Genomic DNA, 23,588 nt, shown 5'->3' with positions numbered 1-23,588 from the left:
CTACAAATTATGAAATGTTGATTAATTTGTCCTAATTGATTATTTAAACGCTTCAAATTATTAGTAGGGCTATCGCAATTTCCATCAAATTATTGGGGTATGGAAAAAAAATTTTAACAATGAAATTAATAAGTAAATAAATTTTTAATGCTAATTATTTAGTATGCTTTGTAAAATTTAATTGCATTTATAAAAAAATAATATAATTGCGTCAGTTATAACATATGTAGTTAATAAAAATATGTATGTACATCTGTTCGGATCTACGGTCCGAACGGCGCGCCTGCGAGCGCGGCAACCCGTTGTGCGCTACCTCGCCCGCCAAGCACAACAACATCCCGCGCCGCGAGCGCGGGTAATACATGTCGCCGCGGGGCGGCTGACTTTCGCGAGTTTAAGAATATCAACACAAGGGAATATAAGGGCAAGTCTGCCCACAAAGAAATATTCTCTCTCGCATTGAGTACTTCCCCGGACATTACACAAGCCGGGTGTCGAGGAAAAAGCGATCGAGACCAAATTTGTAACCCAGCTCCATCCTGGAGCATAGAAGACATCGTGACGGCTCTTCAGAGCGAAGGAAGAAAGTTGACCTCCGTCAACTTCTACACCCGGTAGATTCCGCCCTTTCCACCCGTCGAGCTTGCCGAGTGCGCCCCGTGGTGGTCCAGCCTAAGGGCGCATCTACAAAACGCCTCAGGAAAGGACGACCACGCCAACGAACAAGGAGACGAGCCAGGAGGCCCTCCATCACCAGAAGACCACAGGTGGCAAGGCAACCTGCGCCTCCACTTGAGCCGAAGTGGCAGCTCATTCCACTGAGCCTTCCCGAGTCACACCAAAGACTCACCCGTCCACCAGGGCTGAGCCTAGCTCCGGGTGACCCTCGGGCCCTGAGACCGTTGCCACAAGGAGCGTGGAAAACGATCGGCACGCAGACCGAGCCGAAGAAGAAGAAGAGGAGCAAAGACAAGAAGACCTCGCCGGCCCTGCCCTCCCCAGTTATCCCGGAGTTACCCCTTGATCGGGCCCCTACAACTCCGGGAAAAGTGGCTGATCCCAATAACAATCAGGAGGTCTTCTTCGACGAAGACCTTCCTGGTCGGCCACTCAACGCTAGACAAGCAGCTAAATTGAAGCTCTTGTTCTAAGCATTTTTTGAGAAGCCCTGTGCCTGCGTGCACAGGCATAATCAAGAACTAAAATTAACGCGACAATGCACCTGAAGATGCAATAAAGCTCTATTCACTTTCACATTAAATTGCACAAGATTCATGCTTTACTGAGCCTTCGACTTCCTTCCTTAAATTCCCTGCCTTTTCGAAACAACATCAATAAGTCAAATTGGTGTAGCAGATACAGTACGAGACTCATCATCCTGAGGTCCCAGGTTCAAAACCCACCAGCGGCAAAGTAAGTAAAAAAATAAATAAATAAATAAATTATAAAATAGGTTTGCTAATGAAAATTTGTCTTAAATTTAGAATGTACTCTTAATAAAAAATCAAGAGACGGTAGTGTCTCGTGCCAAGTACACGCGGAGCGAGACCGACCGTGACTCTTTTACGCGACGCGACGGGTTGCGAGTACCCGAGATGCTGAGATCTCGATAACGAGTGAACGGATCAAGTTCTAAGTAGGCTTGATCGATAGCTTGGGGTCCAATTAGGGGGGGGGTTTCTCTTATAATATTCCGCTACGTGCCCTACGAGCGGAGATATTGCGACGCAAAGTCCAAATGTGAAAATTTTATTTTAAGATACTTTCTACGTCAACCGCTCTTATCTCATTATAACATACATGTAACAAACAGAGAACAGAGAAATGTCACTTTCACTTTTTCGACACTGGCGGCGCAGGTATCGCCAGTTTCGATATCGCGCGCGTATTTTGAAATTAGGTCAACAGATTTATCGGTCAGGAGAAAGATTTCTATTTAAGTAAATTAAGTATATATATATACTCAACGGAACGCACCTTATTACTGCGCAATTCCAGTGCACTGTTTAACGCTCCTTTAGCCGTTTTGACGCTAGCGTCAAGGAGCGTTAAACAGTGCACTGGAATTGAGCAGTAATAAGGTGCGTTCCGATGAGTTTAGGTTAACTAATACTCATTGAAAAAATGTCATTCAATCAAAGATATTACGAATGGCAAAGAAAGTGTTTTAAAATAATAAGAAGAGAGAAGAATAAAAAACGTTTAATGGTTTGTGTGGCAATAATAAATGAGTTGGAAAAAATACAGAGAAAAAAATATACCAAAAAACGTTATTGGGTTGCACCATTATTTGAAAATAGAAAATTGCATGGTTTTTATCATGCAATATTTCCCAATATTATCTTGGAAGACAGCACGTTTAAAAATTATTTTCGAATGACTGCTACACAGTTCGAAGATTTGCTACAAATAGTAGGGCCTTCGTTGAGTAGACAGAACACTTCCTTTCGTGAGTCAATATCTGCTCCTGAACGACTGTGTTTGACATTAAGGTTTGTTTTTATTCTTTGTACTATTACTATATATATTACAACACATTGAATGTGTTAATCTGTTTAATATTACTTGCCTTTTAAACATATTACACTTTATAGATATTTAGCTGCTGGTGATTCTATGAGATGAATTTCATATTAGTATCTAATTGGAGTAACAACAGTTTGTAACATCATTACCGATACATGTAACGTTATTTGGTCTTGCATTCATGAGGAAGTCCTTCCAAGTACCTTGAATGAAGGAGATTGGTCGCGCATAGCGGAAGAATTTTATGAGAAATGGAATTTTCCGCATTACGTAGGTGCTATTGACGGAAAGCACATACGAATACAATTAAAATCAGTAAACACCTTACTTTTTAACATTTTTAATTGATGACATAATAATTATTTACGATGGTTCTTTCAGTGTCCTAATAATGCAGGTTCTTCATACTACAATTACAAGAATTCTCACAGCATAGTACTTCTGGCAATATGTGATGCAAATTACAAATTTACTTTTGTGGACATTGGAGCATATGGGACGTAGTGATGGTGGCATTTTTCGATCTTCTCTAATGGGACAAAAGTTTCATAATAAAGAAATGAATTTACCAGAACCACAACCTATCACAGCTGATGGAGTATCTCTACCATACGTGCTTGTAGGTGACGAAGCTTTTCCACTAACAGAATATTTACTTCGACCGTATCCTGGAGGAGGATGTTTAAGTAACGAACGAATTATGTACAACTATCGGCTGAGTAGAGCAAGAAGAATGATTGAAAGTTGCTTTGGAATTTTATGTAGCCAATGACGGATATTAAGGCGTCCCATTGATACTACAGTTGACACGTGTATGAAAATTGTTCAAGCCATTATCTGTTTACACAATTGGCTTCGAGTTGCAGATATTGGCCATGATGAATATATACCATCCAATCTAGTTGATACAGATAATTCACACGATTTCATACCTGGCACTTGGAGATCAGATGTAACTGATGAAGGTGCTTTGCGGGATATAAGTCAATGTGGTTCTAACTTAGGTTCACGTAAATCCATGATGATACGAGATCAATTTTGCCACTATTTTAATAGCGAAGGAGCAGTTCCCTGGCAATTTGAGCACTGTTAAGAAACAAGCCAACGCTAACGGTAGATATCCTTCACAGTGAAATTTCTTCAAATATATTAAAATTATGACGTCGGTTTATTACTACAAGCATGTACCCTAAAAATTTTATATTGGTTTAATGAGATTTTATATTCTTTGATAAATTGATATTCTTCAACAGATTTGGCAGTGCGGTGGTATGCTAGGTGGTACGCGTATATTATAATAAAGAAGGAAACGGGTAAAGATCAGTGCTGCCAGTAATTGGCCTTTGGTCGCATGGTCGCATAGGGAGGGGATGACGTACACAAGCGAGCGACCGTGTCCGTGTGCGCTCGGCACTTCGGCCAGCTTCGGCGGTAGAAGAGTGCAGACATACAATCTGCTGTCTCTTTCTTTCTCGCTATAGCTATAGCTAATGCCGCCAGCCGCGAGAATCGTACTCGCCGCTCGTATGTTTCTTTTCGTACCTGTAAATAAATCTGTAAATGGAAATATATTCTGTACATAAAAAGATGTAAAATAATTAAAGAAATAAAGAATAGAAGAAGCGTAAATAATAAATGAATAATAGAAATACGCACTCTTGGCCAACATGTCTACCTCTTTCCTCAAAGTTCCGTTCTGAATTAAGAAAAATAACTTGTAATTAATATAAGAAAAATTGAATTGAAAATTAAATTATTTGTCCCAAATAGAAAATTAGAAAATATTCTGTTAGTATATATATATCAGTATATTTAGAGTATATTTGTCTACTTTTTACTCTGATAATAGCAAATAAATATAGTAAAATTATAGAAAAAATATTATTTTTACAATAATAATTCTGTTTTTAATTTTCTAAATGAAATCTCTTCCGTTATGAAAAAAATTTAAACAATTTCTTATTTGACAATTCGACAATTAATAAAAAATTATAATTCAAAAATAACGTTTTACACAATTGTAAAGCATATTGCAATTATAGTGCATAGGAATATACACAAGTAGGTATTAATATTATTACAATATTAAACAAACAACTGTTTATATTTCCTAATAGTGTATACCCTAATACATTGAAAAGGGAAAGTTATGCGCAGTGTCATTATTACAAGTGGTCTTCCGCACTACCTATGAGGTGCCACTAAAGGCCATTGCACGTAACAAAGTTTTATTCATAATCGTAAGGCCGTAAGAAAATAGACCAATCACAGTCGATTATTCTCCTTGAGCTCGAAGAATAATCGAGTGTGATTGGTCTATTTTCTTACGGCCTTACAATCATGAATAAAATTTTGTTACGTGCAATGGCCTTAATAGTGCGTTAGGTTTTTAACGTCGACCTTCGCCTGTAGCCTTATTATATCACATTTTTTTATATATGTACATATATATAGATACGTATCTGTATCGCGCGTTTTTTTCGTCTTTCTCACTCAAAACATTTAAAAAACACTAGACGATACATACATATATATATATATATATATATATATATATACATATATATATATATACGCGGATCCTCAACTACTAGATCCTCGGTTGTTTACATCTTATTGTGTTTATGTTCGACCACGAAAGCGGACGCTATGCCGGCTGTGCAGAGCAATTCGTCTCGTAAGTAATACATCAAATTATTTTCCTTTTTTTACTAAGAAAGTTTAAAGAAGTTAAGGAGTCAAAATCGGTTGTCCGTGCTAACAAATATGTTTTGAAGATATGAATAAATTTATATAAACGTTTTTGGCTATTATTACACCTTTTTCAGTGTAAATAATATCGCAAATTCTACTCTAAAGTCATCATAATCACATTTATTTAAAACATATTCTGGACTTGTTAAGAGTATATCTTACATTATATTAACCTTCCTATACCCGCGCATTGGTCTGTCAGACCGACGATATACGTTTGCCTTGTTTTCCATTTAAAAAAAAACAAGGCAAACGTATATCGTCGGTCTGACAGATTAATGCGCGGGTATAGGAAAGTTAAGAAAATATTCTTTGCTGAAGAAAATTGTTACTTAAACAAAATAAAATAAGTGATTGCTTTTCACGTCTGTAGAATAATATTTTTCTGTGAGATCCATGTAAAAGTGTCCCGTAAAAGAGTAGATTTGGTAAATTTAAAACTTTTTTATTTGTTGAACTGCTACGAATATTACTGACTTCATTAATCAACAATTTGCAAATTTTCTAAATTCAATATTTTATTTAGTATCACGTTAATTTATAATAAAATATGCGACAATTTATACTAAAAAGGGTCTAATAACAGGCAGAAACGTTTATATACTTTTTTTATTTAGAACTTTTGAAGCATATTCATTATTGTGGACAACCGGCTTTGACTCTCTCTCTCTCTTTTTTTCTCTCTCTCTCTCTCTCTCTAGCCTCTTTAAATCTTAACTAATATTTATCATTAGAGTTTTATTGTTATCCAATTTTATTTATTTTTTTTTGTTATTTTAATAGAAACTCCGCGAAATCGGCCGACTGCAAAGCAGAAGCTGGATTTCTTGTATCAGCAGCATCAGCAGCAACAGCAACAGCAACAGCAGCAGCAACAACAGCCGCTGCCCCAGCAGCAGCAACAACAGCCGCTGCCCCAGCAGCAGCAGCAGCAGCAGCAGCAGCAGCAACAACAGCCGCTGCCCCAGCAGCAGCAACAACCGTTGCAAAATCGAAGTACATTATTAATTATGTATATTAGTTGCTTTCCATTTACACTCAAGTGATCTGAGTCACTCAGTTATGTGAGTATTTTATACTCAGGTAAGATATGTCATTTTGTATTTACCTGCTTATTTTGGTGACAAAGCTATCGCATAATAATACAGGTTCACAGCCTCACTTTTAATGTGAGTCTATTAGATTCATTAAAGCACATGGTCTCGATTGTGGATAAAGACTCAGTTGAATCTCACTTGCCAGCATGCAAGTGAGAATTATCTGAGTTTTGATGTAAATGGAAAGCAGCTATTAATGAATATGTATATTAATGAAACTAATTATGTATATATATATATATATATATTTATTTATTTATTTTTTAAGAATGAAAAAAAGGGGAGCGGGCAGAGCTCGAGCCCGCTGGTACCGCCAGCGAAGCAGCCAAGGTGGCGGTCAGGGCGGCCGAGGCGGCGGTCGGGGTGACCGAGGCGGCGGTTGGGGCGGCCAAGGCGGCCGAGGCGGCGGTTGGGGCGGCCGAGGCGGCGGTTGGGGTGGCCGAGGCGGCGGTCGGGGCGGCCAAAGCGGTCGGGGTGACCAGGCCCCGAAATATAAAAATTTAAATTTATATTTTTAATATACTAAAATGTAAAAAATATTTTAAACTTTTCATTTATTTGAAATACTGTAAGTTTTCCTTTCAATTAGCAAATTTGGATGATCGCACTAGTATACGCACTCAGTATAACTAAGCACAATAGCATGATAAAATAAATTAAAAATTTCGGTTTTTAACATATGTTTCTATATTTACGTTAAGAGGTTATACCTATATGTACATATATAAAAAAAATGTGGTATAATAGGGCTACAGGCGAAGGTCCACGTTAAAAACCTAACGCACTATTAGTGGCACCTCATAGGTAGTGCGGAAGTAAAGCGTTCATATTTCTTTTTTGAACAATGTTTATTATATTAAGAAATACAAACAAATACATAATTTACATTTATATAATATGCATTTTTGATATCGGTAGAGATTACATGATTATTGTTATGTGCTATGTCGATAATTTTGCAATCTTACCGGTAACGCATTCACGTTTCTCGCGATGCGATTTTGTTTATCCTAGCCTCTCCTCTTGCCGTCTTGCAAATCGCCGTGTCACAGAGGTACAGAGATATCTCGGTATTCCTAGCAATTTTCAAGGTGAAAGAATATATTTTATTCTCTTTTTTGCATTCTTTTCGCAACCATTTATCATTACTTACTCTACGCACACATACACGTAAATAGAGAGGGTTTGGAGTCAGTAATTACTGTGGGAGTGACGAACCACGGGGTCCTGATCTCTATTTGCAACACACACTACACACATACAGTTCTTTTTACTTCCTTCATTTTCATTTTTTCTTTATTCAATTCTTTCGCTTTTCATTTTTATTGCTTTGTTTCCGATATGGAAAGGTGTGATGCATTGCCCAAAAAACCTAAGCGAAGTTTTGTGGAAGCTTGGCTTAGTGATAAACGTTATAAAGATTGGATACGTAAAGTATCATCTGATGAAAGTTATTATTTTTGTACTGTTTGCAATAACAGTTTTTCCTGCAATGCAGCACACGTTAACAGACATGCAGGTTCTGCGTGCCACCGAAAAAATTTAAAAGAAAATGTGTCATTATCTATTGATGATGACGTAGCTGTACATGTACAACATAAAACACCGAAAACGTCAGTGTTTAAAATTGAATAGTTAAACATTGATGATTTTAAGTTATGGTTACGTGAGGTTCCTCATGATAACAAAATATGTTTTTGTACAATTTGCGATAAATATTTTGCTGCTCATTTATCGAAAATTCGTCGGCACGCAAAATCTGAAAGTCATTTAAGCTTACGTAAAAAAAAGATATCGAAGCGAACAAATCAAATAATGATTATAATACGCAAGCTAAGGAATCTCCTTTGTCGTTAGATGAGCGTACAAAATCGGCGGAAATAAAATACGCCGCTCTTGTTGCACAGAAAAATATTCCTCATCAGACGGCACCAGAAATTCTTCAGTTTTTTCAAGACATAGGACAAGATCCTGAAGTGTTGCAAAACATGAAGATGGGTCGAACGAAATGTAAAAACATAATTTCTAACGTTTTGTATCCGGTTGAGAATGAACGTGTCGTTCACAATCTTCAGAGAACACAATTCTCCGTTTTTGTCGATGAGACATCTGATATTTGCAACGAAAAATGGATGACATTTTTTGCTCGGTATATTGATCCTGAGACATTAGATGTTCGCTCGCAATTAGTGAAATTAATCAATATTGATGCGAGAGATTCGAGTGCTGAAAAATTATTTAATGCATTTAAGAGTGAAATGTATAAGTTACAAATTCCCTTCTTAAATATTGTTGCCCTGTCATGCGACAATGCATCGGTAATGACAGGAAAACATTTATCGTTTAAAACGAAAGTACAACAGATGTGCAAACATCTATTAACATTTCCATGCCCATGCCACTCAGCCGCGTTAGCTGCGCACGCTGCATGTGCAAAAATACCTTCATTTTGTGATGAATTTATAAAAAAAATAGCTTCTTACATTAATAGTAGCCCGAAACGTACGGCAATTTTTCACGAGTTTTGCGATTGTTTTCAAGATAAATATTGAAAAATTCTAAAATTGAGTGAAACGCGCTGGCTGTCTCGCCACGCATGTGTCGAGAGACTTTTGGAATCATGGGATACGATCCATTATTTTTTACAGGAAATGGTTGTGAGCGAGAAGTCTGGAGAACATCTTTGTCTATGATGGACAATTTAGAAATGAAGGCTTATCTTCTATTTCTTAAATATATATTAAATTTCTTTAATGCATTTAATGCATTTTTCCAATTGGAACAAACGAGAATTCATTTATTACAGTTAAAATCTGCAAACTTTCTCTCCCAAGTCTGCGAAAACTTTGTTAAAAACGAATTTCTAAAAGACGTAGCCATAAATATTAATTTTTCACAGAAAGAAATTCAGAAAGATATAAATGAAATTTTTCTTGGAACAGATTGTGAAGAGTATCTTAATAATCTAATGATAGAAGATCATGTAGATACAGTTACAATCGTGCGACAAAATTGTTTACAATTTTACCTTACTGCTGCGGAAGAAATACGTAAAAGATTGCCTATTACAAATGATTTTTTGACAAAATTACAAGTTTTTGAACCATCTACAGCTTTATTCTGTAGTAATAGGGAATCTTCATTCCAGCATGTTTCTTCCGTTGCCATTTGTCTCGGTGGTTTCGATGAAGACTCCTTAAGAGAAGAGTGGCTTGCATTACCAGCAGATTTTACTGTTGAAGAAAAAGAGAATTTGTCCACATTAAATTTTGATGAGATATGGAAAGAAATTTTACAACGCCGCTCGTTGAATAATACTTACAAGTATCTCAATTTGAGGAATCTTCTGAGCGCTGTTCGATGTCTTCCCAATTCAAATGCAGATCCAGAGAGAACGTTTTCAGTTTTAACTGATTTAAAATAAAAAAAACGCAATTCACTTTCTTCAACCACTGTTAATGCCACTTGCGTATTAAAATCAGCATTGAAGGCGAGAGGCGAAACAGCTATAAACATGGCAGTAACTGAACAGCATTTGTCTCGTATGTCAACCGGCAAATTATATGCAGCTGATTCTAAACGAGAAAAAAGTAATCTAACTTTATATGGTGCTGATGAAATAGCTAGTTCGTCTACAACATAATAATGTCCAAAAAAATGTATTACAAAGTTGTCGAACACTGTGTTGTTGGACATCACATCTATTAATAATAATAGATGTGTTAAAACATTGTCGGACACTCTGTGTTGGACATCAATATAAAAATTGTCGGACACTCTATGTGTTGGACATCAATATAAAAATTGTCGGACACTTTATGTGTTGGACATCAATATAAAAATTGTCGGACACTCTATGTGTTGGACATCAATATAAAAATTGTCGGACACTTTATGTGTTGGACATCAATATAAAAATTGTCGGACACTCTATGTGTTGGACATCAATATATAAATTGTCGGACACTATGTGTTGGACATCACATTTATTAATAAATAATAGATGTGTTAAAACATTGTCGGACACTCTATGTGTTGGACATCAATATGAAAATTGTCGGACACTCTATGTGTTGGACATCACATCTATTAATGTTAAAAAATTGTCAAACACTCTGTGTTGGACATCACATCTATGAAAAATAGATGTAGAAAATACAGAAATTATATCTATATACATGTACATATATAAAAAAATGTGGTATAATAGGGCTACAGGCGAAGGTCCACGTTAAAAACCTAACGCACTATTAGTGGCACCTCATAGGTAGTGCGGAAGACCACTTGTAATAATGACACTGCGCATAACTTTCCCTTTTCAATGTATTAGGGTATACACTATTAGGAAATATAAACCGTTGTTTGTTTAATATTGTGATAATATTAATACCTACTTGTGTATATTCCTATGCACTATAATTGCAATATGCTTTACAATTGTGTAAAACGTTATTTTTGAATTATAATTTTTTATTAATTGTCAAATTGTCAAATAAGAAATTGTTTAAATTTTTTTCATAACGGAAGAGATTTCATTTAGAAAATTAAAAACAGAATTATTATTGTAAAAATATTTTTTCTATAATTTTACTATATTTATTTGCTATTATCAGAGTAAAAAGTAGACAAATATACTCTAAATATACTGATATATATACTAACAGAATATTTTCTAATTTTCTATTTGGGACAAATAATTTAATTTTTAATTCAATTTTTTTTATATTAATTACAAGTTATTTTTCTTAATTCAGAACGGAACTTTGAGGAAAGAGGTAGACATGTTGGCCAAGAGTGCGTATTTCTATTATTCATTTATCATTTACGCTTCTTCTATTCTTTATTTCTTTAATTATTTTACATCTTTTTATGTGCAGAATATATTTCCATTTACAGATTTATTTACAGGTACGAAAAGAAACATACGAGCGGCGAGTACGATTCTCGCGGCTGGCGGCATTAGCTATAGCTATAGCGAGAAAGAAAGAGACAGCAGATTGTATGTCTGCACTCTTCTACCGCCGAAGCTGGCCGAAGTGCCGAGCGCACACGGACACGGTCGCTCGCTTGTGTACGTCATCCCCTCCCTATGCGACCATGCGACCAAAGGCCGATTACTGGCAGCACTGGTAAAGATTGCTATTCAAGAATTAGTTGATGCCCAATAGAAATCTTTAAGAAAATAATTTTGTTAATTGATAAGATTTGTTGGAATGTAAATAAGAATAACTTGAAATTACATTTTGTCGGGATAATATTTGCATAAATGATATCATAATTTTGTTGTAGAATTGTTCGTATATGCATTTTAGCATGTATTTTAGCTTTTTTATATAAAATTATTTCTTTCACATAAAACAAATTCATTGAAACAAAGAAGATGTATAATCTGGTTGTATATACTATATAGAATCAAAGGCATGTTTCTATGTTAAGTAACCGAGCACTATTTTACATTTGTATTGTACAGCAGTCTTTCTCTATTTATTAAAACTTAATATATTTAAGGTAGCCGAAATATGTTTTCAATTTTTTTTTCCTTGTAGAATATTCGATTTTGTTGGGAGGTTCCTTTTTAAATGTTGATTCTCTGCAAAAAATAATTATATATTTATTACATCATATTCTGTAACGAATGTATTTGCATTCTTAAGCGGGGAACACAGACTTTTGCATAACGCATAATACGTAAGCACAAGAAAACTGATTGGTCTATTTCTTTATGCACATGTGTATGGACCAATCAATTTTCTTATGCTTATGCATTATGCGTTGTGCAGAAATGTGTGCTCCCCGCTCTAGGTGGGACGCGATTGACCACGTTGCGATTCACCACAGCCAAAACTCACAGAGCTGATTCAGTGGAAAAACTCTAGATACCGAGGGCTGTGAGTGGCTGTGGTAAATTGCAACGTGGTCAAACAAAACATTCTTTGTATTTTTTTTTGCCAGGCAAATTTTCCTTATTAATGGGATTCAGTGTTAACTCGTCGTTTCCAGTCATGTTTTTCGTAATGATATTTTGCTCGTCATCTGTAATAAAGTATTATACATAGGCATTATATACAGTTCGTATAATTCTTAGGCATTTTATAAAATGTCTGTTTAGTGTTTTCACTCTTGTCATGCTACCTTACGTCTGGAATATAATTATCAGAGTTATACTGTGTGTTGTACATACCTGTCATTGGATAAAAATATAATGTGGCATCATCAACATAATATTTGGTATAGCCTTTCAAACAGGCATGATTGACTATGTCATTCCTGGAAATTATCATCTCACAGAGTCCACATGTCTGGACCATATCTAATTCCTATAAAATATTAAAATAACGTATATATATGTTATTTTATACACTTTTATTATATAAATCACAATATACATGTTGTGTGCACGTGTATGTGCACGTGTATGTATGTGCACGTGATGTGCACGTGTATGTATGTATGTGCACGTGTATGTGTACGTTGCGTAATGTGAACAATTAAATTAATAAATTAATTTTTCTACATAATTTACACGACTAGATTAAGTTAAACATCTTCACAAAAATATCTGTGGCTTAAATTAAACCATTATAAATAATTATTATTATTTAATTTTTATGATTCACATAAAAGTACTTCACATCAGAGACAATTACATATTTCTTACATGAAAAACAGTAAAAAATAAGGATGCATTTTCCGTTGCTGTTTACTCATTTTCGTTAACATGGTTATGTCGAGAAGCCACAGATACTTTCATGCAAGTTTAATTATTATTATTAAAGTACAACTGTGTAATTATTATAATAACAATATTACTTACTTCCCTGTCTTCGTCAAACATTTTTTCCTTTCCAATGTTTCAGTATGTCGCTCGATTCCTTCGCGCCCACGGATGACGACAACCAACGACAACGAACTCTTGACGTGCCTTAAAGCATTGAAGCTGAACAAATCCAGCTTTCTTTTCTTGACGCTAGCGTCGAAAAAGAGGTCACGTGACTGACTAGACGCTAGCGTCAGATTAATAGTGAAATTGCAGCCTTAAGGTGAAAGCACATAAAATTGCAGGAGCCTTGAGCAGAATGCAGAAGCCATATGCGCATGCGCTATGGTATCTGTAGAGCTCTACAGATACCATAGCGCATGCGCATATGGCTTCTGCCTTCTGCTCAAGGCTCCCGCAATTTTATGTGCTTCCACCTTTATACGCTTGGCAGAAAGTGCCGCTAGGGAATTTTTAAGTCGATTCTTATGAATCAAGCTTGAATTCGATGTCTAGGGTATTCCAGGTTGCCGATGACGAGGTCCAGGTAGTGCGCTTCATAGTTTTCGGTGTCCAGGTGTAATAATACGTTGAATTCGATGTCTACGTGTCCCAGGTTGCCGATGACAAGGTCCCCGTAGTGCGCTCCGTAGTTTTCGGTGTTTACGTGTATTAATACCTTGAATTCGATGTCCACGTGTCGCAGGTTGCCGATGACGGGATCCAGATAGTGCGCTTCATAGTTTTCGGTGTCCAGGTGTAATCGTACGTTGAATTCGATGTCTAGGTGTCCCAGGTTGCTGATGACGAGGTCCACATAGTGCACTCCGTAGTTTTCGGTGTCTACGTGTATTAATACCTTGAATTCGATGTCCACGTGTCCCAGATTGCCGATGACGGGATCCAGATAGTGCGCTTCATAGTTTTCGGTGTCCAGGTGTAATCGTACGTTGAATTTGATGTCTAGGTGTCCCAGGTTGCCGATGACGAGGTCTACATAATGCGCTCCGTAGTTTTCGGTATCTACGTGTATTAATACCTTGAATTCGATGTCCACGTGTCGCAGGTTGCCGATGACGGGATCCAGATAGTGCGCTTTATAGTTTCCGGTGTCCAGGTGTAATAATACGTTGAATTCGATGTCTACGTGTCCCAGGTTGCCGATGACGAGGTCCACATAGTGCGCTCCGTAGTTTTCGGTGTCTACGTGTATTAATACCTTGAATTCGATGTCCACGTGTCCCAGATTGCCGATGACGGGATCCAGATAGTGCGCTTCATAGTTTTCGGTGTCCAGATGTAATCGTACGTTGAATTCGATGTCTAGGTGTCCCAGGTTGCCGATGACGAGGTTTACATAATGCGCTCCGTAGTTTTCGGTGTCTACGTGTATTAATACCTTGAATTCGATGTCCACGTGTCGCAGGTTGCCGATGACGGGATCCAGATAGTTTGTTTTATAGTTTCCGGTGTCCAGGTGTAATAATACGTTGAATTCGATGTCTACGTGTTCCAGGTTGCCGATGACGAGGTCCACATAGTGCGCTCCGTAGTTTTTGGTGTTTACGTGTATTAATACCTTGAAATTGATGTCTAAATGTCCCAGATTGCTGATGACGAGGTCCAGATAGTGCGCTCCGTAGTTTTCGGTGTCTAGGTGTAATAATACCTCGAATTCGATGTCTACGTGTCCCAGGTTACCGATGACGAAGTTCACATAGTGCGCTTCGTAGTTTTTGGTGTCTAGGTGTATTAATAACTTTAAATCTGAATGTATGACACGTAGATATCAAATTCGAGGTATTAATACACGTAGACACCAAAAACTACGGAGCGCACTATGTGGACCTCGTCATCGACAACGTGGAACACCTAGACATCGAACTCAACGTATTATTACACTTGGACACCGAAAACTATGGAGCGCATTATCTGGAACCCGTCATCGGCAACCTGGAACACGTAAACATCGAATTCAAGGTATTAATACACCTGGACACCGAAAACTATGGAGCGCACTATGTGGACCTCGTTATCGGCAACCTGGGACACCTAGACATCGAATTCAAGCTTGATTTATAAGAATTAATTTAAAAATTCCCTAGCAGCAGAATTAAAATTATGTCATGACATAATAAAAATTCGCTGAATTAAAATTATGTCTAGACATAATAAAAATTGGACGAATAATAGTAACCTTTTGAAAGTAGAGGTTTTAAGCTTAAAATTTAAATTTTATTCATTTTTAACAAAGTTACAGCCAAGGTCGGTAAATGGACGACGGCGCAAAGGAAGGTCTTCTCACGGGCGCCATTTTGGGTCCTCGAAGTATGAGTGTGTGTCGTACGAGAACGGCAGTCTGTATTGGTCTGTCAGGTCTGTATTCTATACATATGCAATTGAGCACTATTATCGAACATTATTATCGAGCATTATTAATTGCAGTCACGGTGACACTACGACAAAAGCGACTGTGTAAAATTTGTTGAAGGAAGGAAATATTTAGTTTGAAATGGAAATACATTTAATAATGCCAGCTTGTTGTGCAAAGAATTGTCGTAATCGTGCGGAACAAGGGTTTCGTCTATTTAGATTTCCTCGCGATAAACAGCGTAAAGAAATTTAGAGCAAGCAATGTAATACATATCCGAAAGAGAATTCGAGGTTTGTACAAACTAAATCAGGATTAACCAAAGATGTGAGGTATTGATAATATTATTTGATGTAGTAAATAATAATTTTATACTATGGTGTTCAATTGTAAAACCTAGTACAGGACAATTTGCAAATCAAAAATTATTAAATTTTATTTAACTAAGGCATAATAGGTATCGAGACTTAGCAAGTGTGTTATTAATATACTAGTGTTACGTCCTGCGGACTCCACGATATCCCTTTTTCGCGGGAATTCTTATGCACCTAAGATAGCCCTAAGATTAGGATAAACAAGCCGAGTACGGACGGTTATCGATCGGGGTGATGTTAGATCTCGCATTCCTTTTTTTTATACAACTATAATAGCTATTTGCCTAGGCGACGAAGCGACATTCCAGAGTAAAATATTGACAGACGGGGCATACGTAATCGGATTTTGTCTATCAACCTTGTCTGGCCCATAACTATAAACCCGGCGACACGACGCGCCAGAAGAGGCCTGAATCCCAGACAGAGTTGATGAAGATCTTTATTGCATCGAGCGAGCTTTCTAAAATTGCTCGTGCGATGTTTCCGACAAACAGAGACAAAGCCTAGGACGTGATTGTAAATACACGTGGCGGAAGTTCTGTTTGCCTTGTACCTACTATTAAGATTGAGAAGTATGCATCGTCTGTCGATATAAAAACAGGGTCGCGAGATAAGTAAGGAACCTCAATAAAAGAGAAATCGGCGATAGCCGAAAAACAAATGCGTCACTGGAAAGAACCGATGGGTTACACCCCCAATAAGACAGTGGGGGCCTTAAGAGGGGGCTCACCAATGGAAAACCGCAAAAATCGATAACCGTCTCTAGCTTTCCAGGATAGGCGAAAACTTAAGAATCTACCTCTTGGGTGAGGAACATCTCAAAAGGAACCAATAAGAAATCCGTTAAACAAAAATTAGAAACATCCCGCCAACCCGAAATCCTTTAAACGAAAACCAGACACACCCCACATGAAATTCACCCCTTCCATTCCCTACATTTTCCTATATAAACCCCGAGATTGCGGCACTCGCCCTCAAAACTTCTCAGTCTCTTCAAGCCTCTGAAGATTTAGTCTGCATTTCGGCATTATAATCGTGATCTCTTCCGTTTTCGAGTCACGATTTCGCATTTAGAGTTTGTGCAAAAGATCCAGCAGCACATCAATCGCTCCGACTCATCCACCAGCGACACCGAGAAGAAACCCACTCGTTTTGAACTCATCAAGTAGTAAGTCCCGTAATTCTTTTAATCCTTTCTTTTTCCGCGTTATCGCCCCCCTTCTTAAACGGTTTATCGATTGTCGGATCCCCGGAAGCTTATTATTTTGGGGTCGGTCAGTGTAGGCATCAGGTTCCCAGCGGTCGTTGGTGTTGTCGTGGGTCTGACTTGCCTCCCGGCGTCTTCATCGCTGTCGTGGACTCGGCTGGTCCACTGATCCCCTGAGCTTATGCTCGTGGGTCGGTCGGTGTAGGCATCGAGTTCCCAGCGCGCGGTTGTAGGCGTTGTGGTAGGCCTGACTTGGCTCCCGGCGTCTCGTCGCTGTCGCGGACCCAGCTTGTCCACTGACCTCTTCCCCCCCTTTGAGCTCGACGATTTCCTTTTGTTCGCTTCCGACCGGGTCCGAGAGAGATCGACTAAACAAATAAATAATTTTAGTGGACCCGAAAGTCCTATCCCCTCGAGGACAGAATCTCCGCACGATCAGGCGACAGAGAAATCGCCAGAACAAGCGGGCGCGACGGGAGGTCGAACTCCCCCGGGAGCAGCTCAACGCCGGTCCTCCGCGACTCGCCATCCCACCGCCCCTACCAGCTTTTTCGGAGGAACCCGGTTGTTCGCATCAGAATCGTCCCGCTATCATCTTATCTTATCGCCCAGTTGTCCTACTCTCTCGCCCAATTGCCGAACATCGCCCTATTTGCCGCGTGGCTCCGTTTCGTGTGGTCCCGCCTCGCGTGGTCCCCGTTAACCCCAATCCAGCCTGCTTCCTAGAACCTCCCGATTCCCCCTCCTCTTCCCGAAGTCCGTCCCCAACCTCCTCGACCGCCTCGACTCTCGATCTTGAGGAAGTAGGCGATCCTGAGATCGTAACCTTAGATTGATAGCTATAAAATTAAGTTTTACTTATTTCAATTTTCATATACTGTACTTCATCGATTAACACACACATACACACACACACAGTAAATTCATGTAACTTCAATCCTGAAACTAATTGTAATAATAGCGGGCAGGATGTGCATTTTCAAGTAGGTATCCCCTTAGAAATCTTGCCCGATCACCCCCGCACTTATGTAACACCCGCGAGAGGTACACACATATACCTTAAACATACACTTCCATTGTAAAATGCTTTCAATCTCCCGTTTAATTTGCCTAGTTCTTACCTATTGTAATATCGACAGATTACTTAACTTAAATTTATAATAAATGTTTTATTTACGTTAAATATAAATTTCCATTTATTTATAATCTAAGACCTCACCCACCATTCTTCCACCTCTCGAAATTGCACGAGGTCCGATCCTGAGTTAAAGGGATTAAATTCTCTGACTCGAAAAAGGACCGACGATCGCACCGCTCACGAAAGGCGTCCTAACGTCTTTACGGACGTTGACCCTTTCTGAGTCATAAAAGTGCGTTCGGCTCGCGCCACGCGTCTCAGAGCGCGTACCTGCGAGCGACATTTGTAAGTATCTAGCTGCGTCCTCCCTTCCCCCCGAACCCTCTGGCTAGCCTTTCCCTTGCTTCCCAGATTTTCATATCCTAATCCCGGGGTTGGACGTAACACTAGGTATAGTGTGTTATTAATATACTAGAAATATACTAGGTTTTAAAATTGTATAGTTAAACATTTACTGCAATTCTTAACAAATATAATAAATAAGCAATTAATATTTGTTGTCATTGCAGTTTCATTTTGAAGATTCACAATTTGAAGGTGGGCGGCAGGATGGATGGCGCAAATTAAAACCCAATGCTATTCCTACTATTTTTGTAAATGAGGAAATTATTACTGAAGGTTTACGAGATGAAACTGAATCTTCTGCAACTATTTTTTCTGAAGAAGGTTCACGAGATAAAACTGAACCAATTGCAACTATTTTATCTGAAGAAAATGTTATTAATGGTAAGTGGTAAATATTATGTTACGTCATTTCAAACATTTTAATCATAATCTTATCTTTTTTTGTAGATATAAATGTTCAGCATGATGATTGTCAGCCTGTGTTCGTTTCCGCAGATACTGGCACTCAAACTGAGAAAAATAGTAATGTTACAACGTTCCAAACTGCATACTATTCTAATAATAATGGAACAATCAGACAAGCCAATTTAATTAAATATTTTAAGAAAGAATTAGTTCATACACAACACAAAAATAATACACTTAAATCAAAACTTGGAAAAGAAAGGTAGTTGAGATTAAAAGCTGAGAAGCACACAAATGCACACATAAAAACATACAAAAACTTGAAGAAAAAATATGCAACACTATCGAAAAGATTGGAAGAAATGCCAATTCTTATACAATTTGCATCAGGGTTAATTGGTTCACAAACAAAATGGTCTCCGGAATGTTTAAAATTGGCTACGCAAATAAGATATGCTGGTAAGTGGAATAGTTTATGAGTACTTGTTTATTCATGAATGATAATGAAATAAAACAATGATATATGTCCTTTGGCTTACAGTAGGATGGAAAGCATATTTGTATTTAAAGAAAGATATGGGATTACCTCTTCCATCTTATTCCACATTATGTAAACATATAAATAAATTAGATTTTAGCCCTGGCGTGCTAAAAGACGTGATTTCCTTAATGGAAAAAAAAAGAAAAAATCACAAATCTTCAATCGGATTGTGTACTTTTAATGGATGAAATGGATATTCAAAAAACGTTGGAGTATGATGTCAGCACAGGTGATACAAAGCATTAAAATGGAAATAGATTTTTTAAATTAAATAATTAAATAATTAAATAGTTAAATTAATATAAAAATAGCCACAGCAGTAGGTAAGCTAGGCCGGTTATAGGCCGGGGATCTGAGGGGGTGAGGGGCAGGGGAAACCGCGGGCGGGGGGTATACCGCAAGGGGGGGAGTACCGCGGGGGAGAGGGAGGGGGGAACCGCGTTTTCGGGTGTCGTAGGGGAGGGGGAGGGGGGAACCGCGTTTTCGGGCGTCGCGGGAAAGGGGAAGGGGGAACTGCGTTTTCGGGCGTCGCGGGGGAAGGGGAGGGGGGAACCGCGTTTTCGGGCGCCGCAAGGGAAGGTGGAACCGCGTTTTCCGGCGCCGCGGGGGAGAGGAAAACCGCGTTTTCAAGCGCCGCGGGGGAGGGGGCCCGCGTTTTCGCCGCGCCGCGGAGTCCGCGTGACGTCACACGGCACGCTCCCGCTCGCGTTATCTCTCCCTCGCGCGCGATCTCTTGTTCCCAGCCGCCGGCCCCCGTTCGCGCGCGTCTTCTCGTTCGCGCGGTCTCTCTCCCTCGTTCGCGCGCGTTCTCGCTCCCGGCTCACGTTCTCGCTCACGATCGCGTATCTTTTCTTAAACGAAGACAGCTTAATGACAGGAAATGGGATGAACGGTAAATGACGAGAAAAAATAATTAAAACTTTTTTAATCATATTATATGCATTTATTTATCATGTAGCGCATTATACACAATAGTATCTAAAGCGTAGGCTAATAATTCGCAATCAATAATCAAATTTTTATCATAAACTTTACACAAGATTGTAACTGCGTTACATTTATCGGTGATACAATTTTGGTGTAAAATTGTTACAAACTGTTTGAATTTTTCATTTACGCCGTGAACATTTTGACATAGTTGAAAATACACATTCTCGACGCAATGTTCTAGTTCGAACAAGAAGAGTACAGTTGACGGTTTCATGTACAAGCTGGTGCCGCACGACGTCAATTTTACAATATCTGCGTCACGTATTTTAACAAGCTGCAGATCTCGAAACGTTAGCGATGATAGTGCCGATGACTGCACGAGTCGCTGTATATCTGCACGTTTTTCGATGAATGTCACCAACGTTGCATGTGGCAGAATTATCCGATTGCCTCGGTTATCGCCAATAAGTATATCCACAGAGGACATAGGTCCCGCGTTGATTCCAACATCCAAAAATTTATATGCTGTTAATGTCAAGGCAAATCTCCTTCCCAAAATACGTGGCGTGTAGCGGGGTTTACCAAAACTGAAAAAATACAATTATGTTTATAAAAGTTTTTTTACACAAGTATATACGAAAATTAGCAGTACTTACTCATTGTACTGTTTCTTGCACGTTTCGTCCTGAATTGGAACGTAGTAGTTCGCACCGTGAGTGTTCATCGTATCTGGAGGCTGTTTGCGACGTACTCGAACCGTATCGAACTTTCAACTGCGCGCTAGAATCCTCGTAGATATTTTTTTCTGCGATCTTAAAAATGCAAGTTTGCATTTCAGCCAAGCGTCGCTGCTGCATGGTGACCACCACCACAATCCACATATATGTTAAATGTGATATCTTTGTCAAGAACATATGTGTCTCGCGATGATTTCATCGAACATGTGCAAAACTGCAAATTTTGCACTTTCACATAAGTCAATGAAGCGTTATTGTTTTCAAGAACATGTCGCGACGTGTTGCGCGATGATTTTATCGAACACGTGCAAAACTGCAAATTTGCAATTTCGCATAAGTCAATGACGCGTTATTGTTTTTAAGAACATGTCGTGACGTGTCTTGCGATGATTTCATCGAACACGTGCAAAACTGCAAATTTTGCAAATAGCGCCGATGTACGGCTGCTGCATTGATACAGATCAAACTACCGAAAGTCAATGGCGCGATATCATTTTCAAGTACATACGTGTCTCGCGATGATTTCATCGAACACGTGCAAAACTGCAAATTTTGTAAATAGCGTCGATGTACGGCTGCTGAGAACACGATGAAATTAGATATGATAGAAAAGCAAACGAGATGCATCATTAGTAGATTATAAAATGACGAATCTGGGGATACGCTCAGTAGTCGAGAATTGGAAGTCGTGAGTGTAACAAATGGTGTCAGAAAGAGGATCGTGCAATAACATGGAGCAAGAGTTGTTGGAGCAATCCACCCTTTTAAATTCGAGGGAAGATTTTGCCGCGTGGGAGCAACGATGTGACGAGTTTATTGAATCGTTGGAAGAACAAAGCCGAATTAAACGGTCACGATTATCAATTGATCAGTCATCGATCGGTCTCAAACAGTCGTTGGTCGCTTGTATCGCGCGACTCGAAGGTCTGAAAGATTCGGTACGTCAACGTTTCGTGCATGTGGGTGCGGGATACAGTGCGAGTGAGACAGGACTCAGATGGCGCGAGATAGATCCGGCTTTTGAAAGTCGTATACTGACCGGTGCAGTAATAAATTCCAAGCACATCGACCCTCGTCAATTTCTCAAAAAAATGCGGGAGAAATTGTACTCAGTCATGTGCGGAACGTCATGCAACGACATGACAATGTAAAAATTAACACAGTGTTTAATGGTGAATTTGTTGCGGGTGACAAACGCGCGAATAACAGTATCGCAACGAGAAACTATGAAGCCTTTCGTGAGTCTGATCTGTGTGAGTGGTACAAGCGACACGTTATCGAGTCTACCTTAGCAAAGCTGGAGGAATTCCAGGAACGTGATAGCGGATGGGCGTTGTCGCGTATACTCAATTTAATGGTAAATGTGAACAAATACAATCCATTGCACGCGGGGTGTTTTGTGGAAATACCGCAAGAAATTAAAAAGAAAAAAGCGGTGATAAACGTGCGATCAATGGACAATGCATGTTTCGCATGGTCAGTGACGGCTGCTTTGTATCCAGTTGAGGAACACATATCGGGAATCGTCGTACCCTCATTACACGTCGGTGCTAAATCTTACGGACATTGAGTTTCCAATGACGTTGGATCAAATTTAAAAATTTGAAAATCACAACATCTTTATCAACGTGTACGGCATCGAGAAAAAAAACAAGAAACTTGCAATCCTACCATTACGGGTTACTGACCGAAAGATGGGCAGACACGTAAATCTGCTGTACGTGCATGACGACAACGTGGGACATTTTGCGTGGATCAAGAACCTATCCCGCCTCGTGAGCTCGCAAATCAGTAAAAAAGAGCACAGGAAATACTTTTGCGATCGGTAAATACCTATAGTTCTTTTAATAATATATAGAATATTTTGTGTATAAAAAAATTTATAATATTTGCGTTTATTTTTGCAGATGTTTGCACTACTTCAGCTCCAACGAGAAATTGAAAGCCCACACCGTCAACTGTCAGGAGATGAATGACTGCGCGATCAAGTTACCGAGCGATAACGACAAGTGGTTGGCCTTTAAAAATCACAGCAGGAAGGAACGAGTTCCGTTTGTCGTATACGCCGACCTGGAATGTACCCTGGAGAAGATGGAAGCGGATCCGGAAACGTCCAGGTACACATATCAACATCATCGCGTGTTTAGCATAGGGTACTACGTGCGTTGCTCGTACGATGAGTCGTTATCAATGTATCGGTTTCGTCGCGATAAGGATTGCGTCGCGTGGTTCGCCGAGGAGCTAAGACGTTTAGCTCACGACGTAAAAACTATATTGTCTACTAATATACCCATGGCAGATTTCACGCGAGACGAGTGGGAAAAGTTTAACAGCGCAACGCACTGTCACGTGTGCGAAGAACCGTTCGAGCCAGACGACGTGCGAGTACGCGACCATTGTCACCTG

General features: G+C 38.9%; 2 protein-coding genes, 1 long non-coding RNA gene and 2 pseudogenes across 3 annotated transcripts; 3 read left to right on the top strand and 2 right to left on the bottom strand.

Annotated features, from left to right (window-relative positions):
- Positions 1-2,126: 2,126 nt before the first annotated feature.
- On the top strand, positions 2,127-2,905 carry LOC139823991 (uncharacterized). The gene is given in 2 exon segments (XM_071796481.1): positions 2,127-2,492; positions 2,595-2,905. Coding segments are annotated over 2 exon segments (567 nt in total). The 5' UTR covers positions 2,127-2,205; the 3' UTR covers positions 2,875-2,905.
- LOC139824020 (uncharacterized) lies at positions 2,902-3,649 on the top strand (annotated as a pseudogene).
- An 8,064-nt stretch (positions 3,650-11,713) lies between these two features.
- On the bottom strand, positions 11,714-13,418 carry LOC139823993 (uncharacterized). The gene is made up of 3 exons (XR_011734962.1): positions 13,192-13,418; positions 12,559-12,694; positions 11,714-12,410 (listed from the first exon to the last, which is right to left on the bottom strand). It is a non-coding gene; the product is annotated as an uncharacterized lncRNA (long non-coding RNA).
- A 5,403-nt stretch (positions 13,419-18,821) lies between these two features.
- LOC139824018 (uncharacterized) lies at positions 18,822-19,761 on the top strand (annotated as a pseudogene).
- Positions 19,762-20,458: 697 nt separating this feature from the next.
- On the bottom strand, positions 20,459-21,169 carry LOC139824017 (uncharacterized). Its single transcript, XM_071796509.1, has 2 exons — positions 21,102-21,169; positions 20,459-21,032 (listed from the first exon to the last, which is right to left on the bottom strand). Exons 1-2 carry the CDS (start codon positions 21,167-21,169, stop codon positions 20,459-20,461), a joined length of 642 nt encoding a protein of 213 aa, XP_071652610.1.
- Between the last annotated feature and the right edge of the window lie 2,419 nt (positions 21,170-23,588).

Source organism: Temnothorax longispinosus, unplaced genomic scaffold, assembly GCF_030848805.1.
Source record: "Temnothorax longispinosus isolate EJ_2023e unplaced genomic scaffold, Tlon_JGU_v1 HiC_scaffold_24, whole genome shotgun sequence".
NCBI classification, from domain to species: Eukaryota; Metazoa; Arthropoda; class Insecta; order Hymenoptera; family Formicidae; genus Temnothorax; species Temnothorax longispinosus.
Note: the sequence above shows the minus strand (reverse complement) of the source record. Positions and strands in the feature narration are given on the sequence as shown.